Source organism: Botrytis cinerea, chromosome 17, assembly GCF_000143535.2.
Source record: "Botrytis cinerea B05.10 chromosome 17, complete sequence".
NCBI lineage: Eukaryota > Fungi > Ascomycota > Leotiomycetes > Helotiales > Sclerotiniaceae > Botrytis > Botrytis cinerea.
The window spans coordinates 1-13,573 of NC_037326.1; the positions used below are offsets into that span (position 1 = coordinate 1).

The window sequence follows — 13,573 nt, forward strand, 5'->3', positions numbered from 1 at the left end:
TAACCCTAACCCTAACCCTAACCCTAACCCTAACCCTAACCCTAACCCTAACCCTAACCCTATGAATTATAAATATATCAAAAACAAAATCAAATATTTAATCAAATAATTAGATTATTTATATTCAAAAAACATATAGAAATTCAAAAAAGATCTTAATTACCCTAAAAAACTATAAGTATTCTATTTAAAATATCTATAATTATTAATAAAATCTCAAACTCTATATTAAATAATAAAGATAATAAGAAATCAAAGAAATCGAAAGAAAAATTATTAGGAATAAATATAATAATAATAATTACTATTTTTTTCTTTATATAGTTTTTTTTAAAATTTTTCTTTTTTTAATCTTTTATTCTTTTTAATTAAATCAAACTCTTTTAATATATAAAGATTTCAATAAATTATCTCCTTTTTATATTTATAAAGAAATTCTTATTACTTATATAATCAAAGAATCCAGATATTAATCTTTTATAATTAAATGAAAATCTTTTTTTCCTTTAAATACAACAATTTCTATTATTATTTCAAAAATTTATAATTTAAAATAACAATAACCTTTTTTATAATGAATGTATTTGATACAATATTATAATAAATTATTGTTAATAATATAAGAGCGATTGAATTTGATATACAAATTACAAGAATCTTTTTCAATATTAAAACATTTGATATAGCAAATCAAATTAAAAATATTATAAATAAAAGCTATTTATATAAAAAGTATATTGAAAAAGAAAACATTATAATCATTTAAATAAATAAAAAGGAAAATATACTAATAAAAACACTTGGGATAAATATTAAATTAAAAAGGAAATAATATTATAATAAATTAATAATAGATTATAAAATCACTAATATATAGATTATAATGATATTATGGATCTTAATAATTCAATTACAATATATTAAAAGATATTAAATATCCAAGGAAAGTTTTAGATATATATATAATATTAGTTATAGAATACTTCAAATTATAAAATATAATTCCTAAAATAATAAATTCTAAAAAAAATAGAATATAATAAATAAGAAAGGCTTTATTAAAATTAATAATATTCTAAGAAATTAGTTCTAAAACAAAAGAACAAACTAGAACAATAGAAATCATAAAATAAATATTATATAATTAAAAGCCAATCGATTTATTAATCAACTTCAATATAAAGATCTATATAAAAAATAGATTTTATTACAATATAAAACTTTATATTCAAAAACAATTATTAATTTTATTACTATAGTTACAAGAATTGCAATTAGTTACAACCTTATTAAATTCCTATTTGAAATCTAGTTTAAACCACCTTGAGAGATCTCTAGACACTTCCACGTGACCCTAGAGGCAGCTCCCGTAACACATGCTCGGGTGAATGACTAAAGGATTATATAAGCAGTGTGACACGTGATTTTGATTGAAAAATTATATGAGATTAACTTTCTTATTTTTACAATTTGAGGGATTAGATCCCTTTTTATGCTTATTTGCTTAGAATCAGCTTTCTTTATTTAAAATCCCTTTTCTAATCCGGTCATTCTTTAAATAAAGAATCTATTATTCCTTTCATTCTTTCGAAATGACGATTATGTGATTAACTATTATTTTATTGATCTTATCGATCTTATCTAATCGATCTATATAGCTTTCAATCTTTCATTATTAATTTATAATTCGAATTTATAATGAAAATTATTTTATTCTTATTTGAATATATATATATAAATTAAAAGATATCAATATTATATTATATTATTATTTAGAAAAACATTATTTATAAAAAATATAAACAATATTATTATTATTCTTTTCTTTTCAATTATAATTCTAAGAAATTTAATCAGGTAATTCAATTACCCCACCTCTTTTCACCTAATCACCACCCCCCCCCCCCCCCCCCCTGTCCTCAAAAATTACCATAGCTTTTTTTCAATCTCATCAGAATTAGGGTTATTTCAATTCAATACAGAAGCTCCAATTTCAAGAATTTTTCAATTCTAATTTCAAACAAATATAATTCAATTGATTCTTTATTGATTTCTTTTTTCAAATTTTTAAAAAGCTTCAAATTGAAGCTAGGAAGGGTGGTGATCAATTGGAGTGATTTTCGCTGGGTCATTATCCTCCTGTCGAAATGGGTCACCACCGGTACTGACTACCAAAAAAATCCTAGGAATAATAGTTAGAATTTAATAAAAAAGAATATTAACAAAATAAAAAAATAATTATTAAATTAGGATTCTTTTAAAAATCATAAAAAATATAATTATATATATATATATATAAAAGACTTTAAAAATCCTAAATTTGAATTAATACTAAACAAAATGTTAATATCAGATGTATAGTAGTTAGAATTCGTTTTGATATATTGAAAAAACTAAAATTCTATTTCTTTCAAAAATTCTGAGTTATAAAAGTAAGAAAATCAAGAATCCCCAAAATCCTTAAAATCTAAGTTATTCTCTATTTACTATAACATTATTATAAACAAATTTTACATATCGAATAACAATTCATTATATAATAAAAGATAAACTTAACGTAGTTTATCAGTATGTAGCCTATATCATTATGTGGCCCATTTCAAAATACATATAAAATTCGTCTATACATAACCATGCACTTTCTTTATTTATTAATATAATTTTATTTTTTCAAAAAAATATTATAATTATTTATATAAATAATAAGAATTTCTAATCAATTTTTAAAAATCTAATTTTATATAATAGTTATTATAAAAATGATTTTTTTGTAACGAAAATCGTAACAATTTCACTTCTTTTTCTGATATAATAAAAATATAAAAGTAAAAACTAGATTTTTGAATATTTGAATTTTTAATATTATCAAATACGCTTTTGTTTTCAAGAAATATTGATTAGTTATTAAAATATGAGTATTTTAGAAAGCTTGATTTAGGTGATTTTCGAAGTGGGCCACATGCTGATATGGGCCACATGCTGATAAACTACGTTATTGAAATTCCAATAATATTAAATTCGAAATCTATTTTATAAATAATTCTACCCTACAATATTCTACAATTTATTAATTCAAGAATTATTAAATTTGATATTTAATAATGAAAATCTTATTTATTTTAAATAAATATAAATATTATTGAAAAATATAATCAAAAGAGATTTTAATTAATTATTAAAAAAAAAATTATAAAATATTATAAAAAGAATAGGAATTTGATTTTTATTCTTTTATTTTTAAAAATAAATAAAATCAAAAAGAATTAATTGTATCATTTATATAAAAATTAAAAAAAAAATTCTAATTCTTTTTATAATCCTTATTCATAAATTATGTAACTTTTTATAATATAAAAATTCAAAATAAATAATTTGAATAATATATTTTTAATTGAATGATAAATTAGAATTAGATATAATTGTTGAATAATATATTTCAAAGCTAATTTGAATTTTTTAAAGTCTTTAATATTTATTATTCAAATTTATATAAAAATAAATTCAATAATATTATATAACAATTTTTAATTGAATTATATAACAATAAAAAAGCTATCCTCTAAATATACTATTCAATAATAATATACCAAAAGTTATTTTTCAATTAGAAAATATTTAATTAAAATAAAAGAATCTTTATAATATCAAAATCTATTTACTTTATCATTTATTTTTAAATAAAATTTCTTAAGAATATTGACTTATTACTAAATTATCTTACAATTAAAAAATATATCGAAATACAATTATTAAACCTTTCACATTATAACTTTAACAATATTGAAAATATAAATAATAAGAGAATTATTCATTTCAAAATAATTCCCTTTCAAATACTTTTTCAATAATAATTTATACGAAACCCAAATCTTCTCATCTTTTAAATTAATTAAATAAAAAAAGAACTTAATAATATTATACAACCACAATACCCTTTCAAAATAAAATTCCTTAATATCCTAAATAATACCAATTACTATAAAAAGATTCTTTTGAATATTCAATATATTCTATTTAATCTTACCGAATGAATCCTTTTTTAATAATATTAATAAAACCTTATTATTATTTTCATTATAAGACTCACCCTTTTCCATAATCCAAAAATAAATCCAATATTTTTTAATAATAAAGAAATTCTATAATAAATATTCCTACTATAATAGAATTACCTAATATTTATTTACTTTTTCATTATAAATAACCATATACCAACACATTTATAAAAAATGAATTATTAAAAAAGAATCAATATTATATAATAAATATTAGAATTTAAAAAAAGTTTTGAAATACTTTAATAGAATTATTTTATTTATAAACTTTTATTTATACAATTTCTATACTGTTTTTAAAATAAAGATATAAATATAGGTTAATTCAGTTTTCAATATATCATTTATTAAATAATAGGATTCCTTTTAAAGGTATTATATAATACTATAAGCATTTAAAATAATATATATTTAACATTATATACAAATTAATACTTAATAATCAATATTATAAACAAGAGTATTCGATATATTAAAAGTATATATAATCAAATATAATTGTATAAATATTGTAATAGATTAAATAAAGGCTAGAATGAAAATGTATTTTTATAAAGATATTTTTATAAAGAAGGTAAAATGGATATAAAATGTTAGAGTTATTTTCCCATATAAAAAATATCGCTGTACTTATTTTACTAGGTAAAACACATCTCGTATAAGAGGTAGGTTTTATATATCTCAAAAATAAGAAAAAAAGCTTCTATGAATTAATAGTCTGAAAATTCCTTTTTCCCCGACATCTAGTATCATTATATATAAAATTGTTATTATTATAAGATTTAATTCATCTTATGTTGTTGATTCTAAAATAGATGAACCGTGTGTAATGTATATCTGATAAGCTATCTTCAATCGATCTATGGCAATATCAAGTCTCTCTGGCTCAACAGCAAAGGAAACACGCATATACCCTTGAAATTCTGGAGGCATGTGATAGTCAGAGGCCGAGAAAAGGAGAATACCCGCCTTTTGATAGAAGGCAACCGCTGCTTTGTCGTCGTCTCTTTTCTGGCTGTAAGGCGCAAGCCTTGCCAATACAAATGTTGTCATTTCGCAAGGGAGATATTTAATGGAGTTTTCTTCAAAAAAAGCCTTGATTCGCCCATACGCGGCTGTTAGCCGTGATGAGTTAAGTTGAATTATCTCATGGAGCTGCGGGGACGTCAAGAGAGCCCGGGCGAACAGGATAGTGAGATTCGAGACGCTGGTGTGCGCAATGAGAGCAATGGAGTCACGCACATCTTTGCTACGCGTTACAACGCATCCCTAGATACATGATGAGTATCATTTGATGGAGAAGGGCCCACAAAAGAGTTTAATAGTTGAAACGGAACTTACTAAACGCGCTCCAGTGGCACCAAGATCTTTGCTCATGCTCCAAATTACATGAATCTTGCTGGCATCACATCCGTGTGCACGAGCGTCGATGGCCAAAGCCGAAGTAAACTTCCTGGGCTGACGAAGATCGTTGCATTCATGCTCGCTCAACGCGAAAACTTCGTCTGAAATGAGGTGCAGATCGTGACGTTGACAAAATTTCATCAGATCAATGAGGTTCTGTTTGCTGTAGCATCGGCCCAGCGGGTTGTGTGGATTTGTCAGCACCATTGCCTTGACGGGCACAGTTGCATTCCGGAGCCCCTTTTCTAGTGTTGGAATCATGCCCTCACCGAAAACGTCGTCGAGAGCGCCGACATTAACTGGGATTGGGATGATACCGGTGTGAATGCTGAGAAAGACCTCGTAAGCGCCTGGTTTCACAGTTAGCATATATCTCTACCGCAGATAATTGAATCCTTTGCCACTCCATTGAATAATAATAGAAAAGGCATAACCTGCTATCCAATGGAGGCAAAGATGAATTCTTACCTGCATGGTAAGGGCAAGGAACAAGTACACCCTCTCCCGCGTCACAAAGACTCCATGCTAAGCCATCAAGTGAGCCAGCCGCTCCTGCTGTCAATACAACATGATGGTTTTCCACAGGCTCGAATGGGGCAAAATACGCGTTGAAGAGCGAAGATAGAGCTGTAAGAAGACGGGCTTCGCCCCAGAACCCATGCGGCCAGTTAAGATCCTAATGAAGCATAAGTAAAATCCACACAATATGTTTCTTAGAACTTGCTTACTGATTCCCCTACTTGAGTTGCGACTGCATCACGAAAGATCTCAAGTGCTTCTTTCCGGATTGTATAGTTCTCGGCAAAGGAGAGATCAATCCAGTTGCTATCATCTACCACCTCGGTGAGTGATACAGGAAGGTGACCGATGTAGGCTCCTACATTCTGGGCCGCTCGTTTTGAAAGCGCATTCATATTGTGGTTGCAGGGGACAAGTGCCTATAACGGAGAGAAATTATTTGCAGAGAGTGCAGAATTACGAATAATCAAGCAAGAGCTTTTATACTGCAGGCAGAGGTTGCAAGCTTCAATCAAACCAAGCCGCAGACTGCAGATATGTTCAAAGTAATGTCATCTGGCAAATCTCTGCACATGTAGAGATCACTTGCTTACGCAATGAGATCCGATAATTGGTCCTTCCTGTATTGCACTTCTTTGCACAGCCTCTCTTTGTCAATGATCTAGACCGGATATTGATTTGTTTATCCGCTATATACGAACCTAGATATCAATACTCATGTGCATATGCAGTTGTATTGCGCATATCCTCCGTCAATCATAAAGATCGGATGTCATTTCATTTTCCATAACCATGTAAAAAAAATCAGAATCTTGAACTCCCGACTCTCGATCGCTCACCGTTAGGTACGCTAAAAGCATGGCACGTAGAATTTTACGAATATGCCATCTCTAATAAATTCAGGGTGTATGCAATCTTTTCCAAGAGTGTTGCCACATTGAAGATTATTCCGTCTTGCTTGCTTACCCGATTGCTACTCTCTTAGATTAAATCATGATTGTTGAACTGGAGAAGAGCATGCAAGTGCATATGTACGGGATCATTGTAACTTTGGCTCATTCATCCGTATTATTATTACATTTTAATCTTACATCTGCATCCTTGTAGAACGGTGAGATTGCTCCGTATCGAAGTAACGAATCGTAATTAATAACATAAATCGGAATTACTTCCAGCTGCAGTCGACAAAAATATTCTTTCATGCAGGGTGATAGCACAGTTCTAAAATCTGTAGTTAATGCATACTGCAACTACACGTTTTTAGTAGTATCGTATCTGGACGCTAAATATATGAAACCTTCCTCTTTTGGTGGTAATAGATGTGCGGCGGCAAAGGATCCTCCTTTTAGACGAAACTCTAGTACCCACAACTGCATGTGATGAGTCCTCGCCTCGGCTTTTACCATATTGAAATTATTGAAGGACAGATTGAGAATCTGGACGTATTCAGAGCGAAGCGATTGATACCCGTCTACTGTTTAGTCACCTAGTATCCATCAAGTACTATTCAGGAAACTAATTCTCAAAGATATTACCACTTTGATGCTGATACCCAGAGCTGACGAATGGGGTATAAATAAAAGCTACTGGTCATAAGCAAGTGGCAAAAAGGTGTGCGAGACTCATATAATTTTATCATATTGAGCGCGGGTTTTCATTTACAGTTCTTCAAGAAACAAAATGGCTGAAATTTCATGTCCTGCCCCCTCCAAAGCTCAATGGTACTCTCATCTTGGTGATGCATATATTCCATACCTACAGCTTATGCGTCTGGATCGTCCTAATGGCTACTGGTACTTCTGGTATCCTCATGCTTACGGAACCCTCTGGGCTGCTATACAGCAGCGCTCCTCTCTTCAAGACCTCCTTCTTGTCAACTTGATCTTAATCTGGGGAAATGTTATTATGCGAGGCGCAACGTGCACATGGAACGACACCGTCGACATTGACTTCGACCGAAAGGTCTCAAGGTGCCGTAACAGACCGCTGGCACGCGGAGCCATTTCGATCTCACAAGCCAACCTCTTCACAGCTGCGCAGACCCTTGCTTCTCTCGCCACACTGGCGTTGCTTCCTCCACTCTGTTTCATCTATGCTGTCCCGCCAGTGGTAGGCTGGTTCTGCTACCCGCTCACCAAGCGTGTCACCTACTATCCTCAGGCTGTGCTAGGATTCCCCATGGCCTGGGGTGTCTATATAGGGGCCGCTTCAATGGGTGCGGACCCATTGCACTTTTCACCCCTTCTTGATGCATTGATGGCTGCGTTAGGACGAGAGCCTACAGAAAGGTCCGGATTGTCTCCCGTTTTTGAGGCCCTGCTAGAGGTGCAAATCGACTGGCCTATCGCTGTTTTTTACGCAGCCAACGTGGTCTGGACGCTGCTGTACGAGATCGTGTATTCGCATCAAGATGCCACTGAAGACATAGCGGCTGGTGTCAAGAATCTGGTCTTGCTGTATGTCAACCCTGATGCTACAATACCGGAGGAGCGCTTTGGCACAATGCCGCTGCTATGTCGACTCGCATTCACTCAGGTTCTGTTATTAGCCACGGCTGGCACGTTAGGTGGCTTTGGTTTTAGTTACAGCACTTTGGCTGTTGCGGGGACTGCAGCGACGTTGGCAACCATGCTCAGCCGCGTGCGCCTAGGAGACCCTGAGTCTTGCGCCTGGTGGTTTAAAGTGGGAAATCCCCAGTATGCTGGAATGGCGATGTTGTCCGGACTATCAGCTGAGTATTTGGTGCGTGTTTTGCAAAAGTGAAGCTGTGTTTGCGGTTGATTACTCGGACAAATTTTCTTCAACTCAGAACTAGACCATTATAAAATTTTGCTCTCAGTCCCATTCTTAGCTTTTTTTCTGATGTATCACTTCAGTTGAATGGTGGACACCACCAAATCATGTAGCTAATGTATTCATCGAGTAGAAATGTAGGGTTGTCTTTTTAAAACCATCCATTTCAAGAAAGAACGGGAAATGTAAAAAAAAAATTGCGTCTTTTTTTTCGCCGTGTATTTGCCTGATCAAGGGTCAACTGCTCTAAGAAACCATAGATTTGAAATGAAAATATTCACATGTCCCTGCACGTCTACTAGCAAAAGGTTCCTCTTGAAAATACGTACACAAAATCATTGCTTATTTTATGAGAAAAAATGCCAATCAAAAGCAATTGTTGGACAAAAAGCTTTCTTGTGGAAGCGAGAGGATAATAGAATTAAAAGAACCCTTAAAGAACCAAGCTGTTTATCCTATAAAAAGTGTAGGAAAACTCTCTTTCAATCTATGATTATAATCATCGTACATTGATACAAACTGCGCTCATCTTACCCTCTTATGTCGGAGTATCTAGTACACTTCCGATGAGATTTCAGAAAAACTCACAAAAGCTAGGCCGATAATCTAAGTACTGCATGGACTTCTTTGGCACTTTAATTTATCACTAAATCTCTTTGCCCTACATGGGAAATATCCGTTCTTCACTTGTATTGAAGTTTCGCGTACCCGTCGATCGAGTGCTCTCAATTTCAGACTTTTGCCGTTCACTAATATTGCTGGTTAGCTTACCGGACTGAGGAACATCCGATAGCTGGTACGATTGAGATCTCGCCGATCTGAATTTCAAGCTCGATGAAACTAGAGTCTGGCTCATAAGTCTAGTAGCTGGTGCTACGAGCGCATTCAACGCAGGCACACTCCCGAGAAGAATCGCGATGTTTCTCTCCATGCCAGACCAAGTAAGACCAAGGACGGTACTGAAAGTATCCGGTTTTTGATTTGGAGGGGGGTGGAGCTGTGCGCCAATTTGGACGGTTCGTATAATGGCAAAAATTCCAGTCCTGTCAAGAAGTCAATTAGCTAACCTGCAAGGTATTGCAGACGTACACATACACTGTGCCCAGACCCATCAAACATAGAACGAGTGCTTTGGTTCGCTTTTTGAGTTGTAGCTTGTGCAAGAAGAAAAATGGGTAAAATGCCAAGAAAAAATCCGAGAACGCAGAGAAAGCTATAAATAGTCAGATAGGTATATGTCACGTGCACTTATGGCTTCTAGCTTTCAGAAGACTCACCTCCTTGGAGAAGAAAAAATCCAAGTTTTTTATCTATGGTCCAGCATGTACCCTTAATCAAAGGGTTCCATGATTTCTCGATTGGAGTGCATGCAGTGTAAAAAGTGATGATAACCATAGTGTTGACGATAAAGACCAAGATCCCTAGAGTCCATAGTAAGATTTGATGTATGCGGATCCCGGTGCCATGAATTACTCGCAAGTACGACACAACAATGGCCATCTTGGCGAAGCTCAATGCCTGTACACAGAATACTTGCGCAAGAAGATTGTAGTATTGCTGGTGCACCGCCTCGTTGTATTTGACGTAGGATGTATGTCGGCCCAAGCCATAATGTACGGCTACAAAGTCGATAACAGTGGCAATAAGAGCTTGAAGCTGTTATGAGTGTGAAAATTTTGCGAGCATAAAACGAATGTCTAGATGGAGAAAATTTACCAATGCAAACACCATCAGGTAATCATCCCATCCTCTCTCTGAGTACTTTAGTCGTGTGAAACATCTAAGCGCGACCACGATAGCGGCACTCAAAAATGTCACTGTCGTACCTACTTCTAGTTTCCAGCCAATGTTGATATCTCCGTTTGAAGAAGACTGAAAATTTGCGCTCATGATGGTAGATTAAAACAAAACAAAGAAGAACTGATATTGGGAATGAAATAAATTTATTTACTGCTAAGTATGACTTCAGTTGATTTTAATATAGCAGGATATCAAGATCCGGAAACCATATGTCAAATATAAAGGCTTTCCGTGGAGTTCCGTTGCTAAGGTCTCAAGACCAGACAAGGAATAGTAGAAAGGACTCAAAACTAGAGAAATTTCAGGGTCACATTTAGGTTACAATGATTGCAACTCACTACCATTTTTGTGATCGTTAAAATCGCGATTGATATATTGCTGAACAGTACTCGCTGTGATATTTTTGATACGGGCCGAAATACGCAGTCTTCCATATTGTTACCACCATCTCACAAAAGACAAAGAGTAAGCAGACTGTATCGGGCGCTTCATGCACACTGCATCACATGCATAAACGGAGATAATGGCTGAAAGTGGTGAGAGATGCAGATTTGATAAGAATATATGCTTGTGAGGGGCACAGATGAGGCGAGGAATGCAGAAGCAGGGAGAGGCACAGATAGAATGAAGGTTCAAGTGGGGTCGGTTGAAGCAACGTTGATACGACCACAAGTAGGGATTTATATATTAAGAAAATACTACGGCATGAACAGTACGGCATGGACAGGGTGTTGCTATTTGGGGCGATTGAAATAGCGACACGACAATTGAGATTAAACCTAATAAGGAACCATGGAAAATCCAAATACAAATAAGAGTTCTCTAATAAAATGCTAGACCTAATAAGTGTTACAACAGATTAGTAACAGGCTGAAAAATCACGCGCATATAGGCTATGATAGTTGTAGGAAACCTAAGATTATGAGTATAAATCCTAAAATAATGATTCTAGGAAAAACAATAATATAGCAAACAAAAATGACTTCGATAGAATTAATTTTAGAATCGTTTTTCTACAAACTTATTAATATAATAATATAAAAGAGTAGAAGATAGTAGAAGTTAAACGAGAAAAGTCTTCATATATACTATAGTTAATCTAGTAGCTATATATAGTGAATAGAGATAAATTAATTTATAGCGATAGCGAGGTGCGCGGATACATTTGAGGTAATTCTATATAATATAGAGATCAAGTTAAGAGAATGTGTAACGGAAATAGCCTGCCAGTATCACATGCACCTAGCACGTGTTGATCTCCTCTTTACCGAGGCAAGGAGACTAGTGCACCACAACGGAGCTCAGTAGTGGATCATGATGTTACTACTGATCCACTACTCCTATAATCGGAGGCTAGAGCCTGAATTGTTACAAAGGATTAGTAACAGGCTGTAGAATCACTAACTTATAGGCTATAATGATATTATAGACCTCAGTGATTCAGCTACAGTATGCTGCGGGATACTATGCACCTAAGGGAGCCTTAGGTATATATATAATATTAGTTATAGAATACCCTAAATCATAGAATATAGTTTCTAGGATAATAGATTCTAGGAAAGATAGAATATAATAAATAAAAAGAGCCTTATTAGAATTAATAATATTCTAAAGAATTAGTTTTAAAGTAGAAGAATAAGTTAGAATAATAGGAATTATAGAACAAGTATTATATAATTAAATACCAATCGACTTATTAATTGATTTCAATATAGGAATTTAGATAAGGAATGGATTTTATTATAATATAGAGCTTTGTATTTAAAAACAATAATTAATTTTATATATTCGTAGTAGTAAACGAAGTGGAAATGTACTCTATATATATATTATTTAATTATATATCTTTATAATGAGTCATTTTCATATTTATAGATTTATAAAACCTCTTCTAATTAATTATAAATAATAAATTAATACTGAAACAGAGTTGTTTGATTGATGAAGCTATGAGATTAAAATCTTAGTATTCTTGATTAGTAAACTACTAGATTATATAAGAGCTGGTCTTTATAAAGATTAAAAAATTAAAATTAAAATTTTATATATTTCAAAAATTAAAAAAAAAAAAAAAAAAGCTATTATGAATCTATAATCTGAAAAATTCTTTTTCCCCGATGACTAGTTATTATAGTTAAAAAATTATGATTAGTTATAATCTTATTGACTTCTTATTTGAAATCTAGTTTAAACTATTTCGAAAGATTTCAAAATACTTTCATATGATTCTAGAGGCAGCTCCTGTAATATGAATACTATTTATATTGTGAGAGTAAAAGCACGTGACCTCAAGGTCACGTGTTACCAACATTTAGTATTTATAGCTTCACTTCTATAGTCCTAAAAATATCATCGAATTTTCTACCTTTCAAATTGACTCCTGAAGAATTGAATAATCAACTCTTATCGTCTCGCTCACCTCACTATCGTAATATAGTAATTCACGTCATTTGATATATAACTTTATGATCAGAGTTTAGAAAGTAATAAAAATAATATATTTGAAAAGCGTATAATAAACTCCAATAGAATATATCTTTAATAACTAATTTATATTTTTTCAAAAAGTTATATACTGAATTGAAGTTTTATAATAATTTAACTTCCTCATTAATTAAAACAATTCTGTCCTAGTATTAGTATATTACTTATAACTAATCAAAAAGCATTTTATAAATCTATAAATGTAAAAATTATCTACTATAAAGATATATAATTACATAATATATAAGTACATTTCTACTTCGTTAGCTTCTATAAATCTATAAAGCTTACAATTATAAAATAAATAAATAAATATAACGATTATAAGATTTCAAAAGAAGATTATATATCAACAATACAGACTTATTATATTATTAAAATATTATATGAGCCTTTTTATTAATCAGAATAATCCTATTTTAATATCAATGTATTATTTATAACTAATCTATAATTTAACCTCCTTATTAATCGAAACAATCTTATTCTAACATTAGTATATTACTTATAACTAATCA

The 13,573-nt window shown here is 31.6% G+C and overlaps 3 protein-coding genes across 3 annotated transcripts; 1 reads left to right on the plus strand and 2 right to left on the minus strand.

The window, feature by feature from the left end:
* Positions 1-4,646: 4,646 nt before the first annotated feature.
* On the minus strand, positions 4,647-6,496 carry BCIN_17g00010 (hypothetical protein). Its single transcript, XM_024698250.1, has 4 exons — positions 6,188-6,496; positions 5,928-6,135; positions 5,397-5,809; positions 4,647-5,324 (listed from the first exon to the last, which is right to left on the minus strand). The coding sequence occupies exons 1-4, from the start codon at positions 6,371-6,373 to the stop codon at positions 4,848-4,850; spliced, it is 1,284 nt and encodes a 427-aa protein (XP_024554067.1). The 5' UTR covers positions 6,374-6,496; the 3' UTR covers positions 4,647-4,847.
* A 982-nt stretch (positions 6,497-7,478) lies between these two features.
* Positions 7,479-8,940, plus strand: BCIN_17g00020 (hypothetical protein). Its single transcript, XM_001545308.2, has one exon. It carries the CDS (start codon positions 7,659-7,661, stop codon positions 8,739-8,741), a length of 1,083 nt encoding a protein of 360 aa, XP_001545358.1. The 5' UTR covers positions 7,479-7,658; the 3' UTR covers positions 8,742-8,940.
* A 147-nt stretch (positions 8,941-9,087) lies between these two features.
* Positions 9,088-10,882, minus strand: BCIN_17g00030 (hypothetical protein). The gene is made up of 4 exons (XM_024698251.1): positions 10,488-10,882; positions 10,049-10,427; positions 9,867-9,984; positions 9,088-9,814 (listed from the first exon to the last, which is right to left on the minus strand). Exons 1-4 carry the CDS (start codon positions 10,659-10,661, stop codon positions 9,433-9,435), a joined length of 1,053 nt encoding a protein of 350 aa, XP_024554068.1. The 5' UTR covers positions 10,662-10,882; the 3' UTR covers positions 9,088-9,432.
* Positions 10,883-13,573: the final 2,691 nt, after the last annotated feature.

Bases quoted from the DNA above. Each gene is read 5' to 3' on its own strand.
- BCIN_17g00030 (XM_024698251.1), bottom strand. From the start codon at position 10,661: ATGAGCGCAAATTTTCAGTCTTCTTCAAACGGAGATATCAACATTGGC. The intron at 10,428-10,487 runs GTAAATTTTCTC...CACTCATAACAG, and splicing joins ACCTGATGGTGTTTGCATTG to CTTCAAGCTCTTATTGCCAC. The intron at 9,985-10,048 runs GTGAGTCTTCTG...GACTATTTATAG, and splicing joins ATTTTTTCTTCTCCAAGGAG to CTTTCTCTGCGTTCTCGGAT.
- BCIN_17g00010 (XM_024698250.1), bottom strand. From the start codon at position 6,373: ATGAATGCGCTTTCAAAACGAGCGGCCCAGAATGTAGGAGCCTACATC. The intron at 6,136-6,187 runs GTAAGCAAGTTC...ATGCTTCATTAG, and splicing joins CAACTCAAGTAGGGGAATCA to GATCTTAACTGGCCGCATGG. The intron at 5,810-5,927 runs GTAAGAATTCAT...CTGTGAAACCAG, and splicing joins TCCTTGCCCTTACCATGCAG to GCGCTTACGAGGTCTTTCTC.
- BCIN_17g00020 (XM_001545308.2), top strand. From the start codon at position 7,659: ATGGCTGAAATTTCATGTCCTGCCCCCTCCAAAGCTCAATGGTACTCT.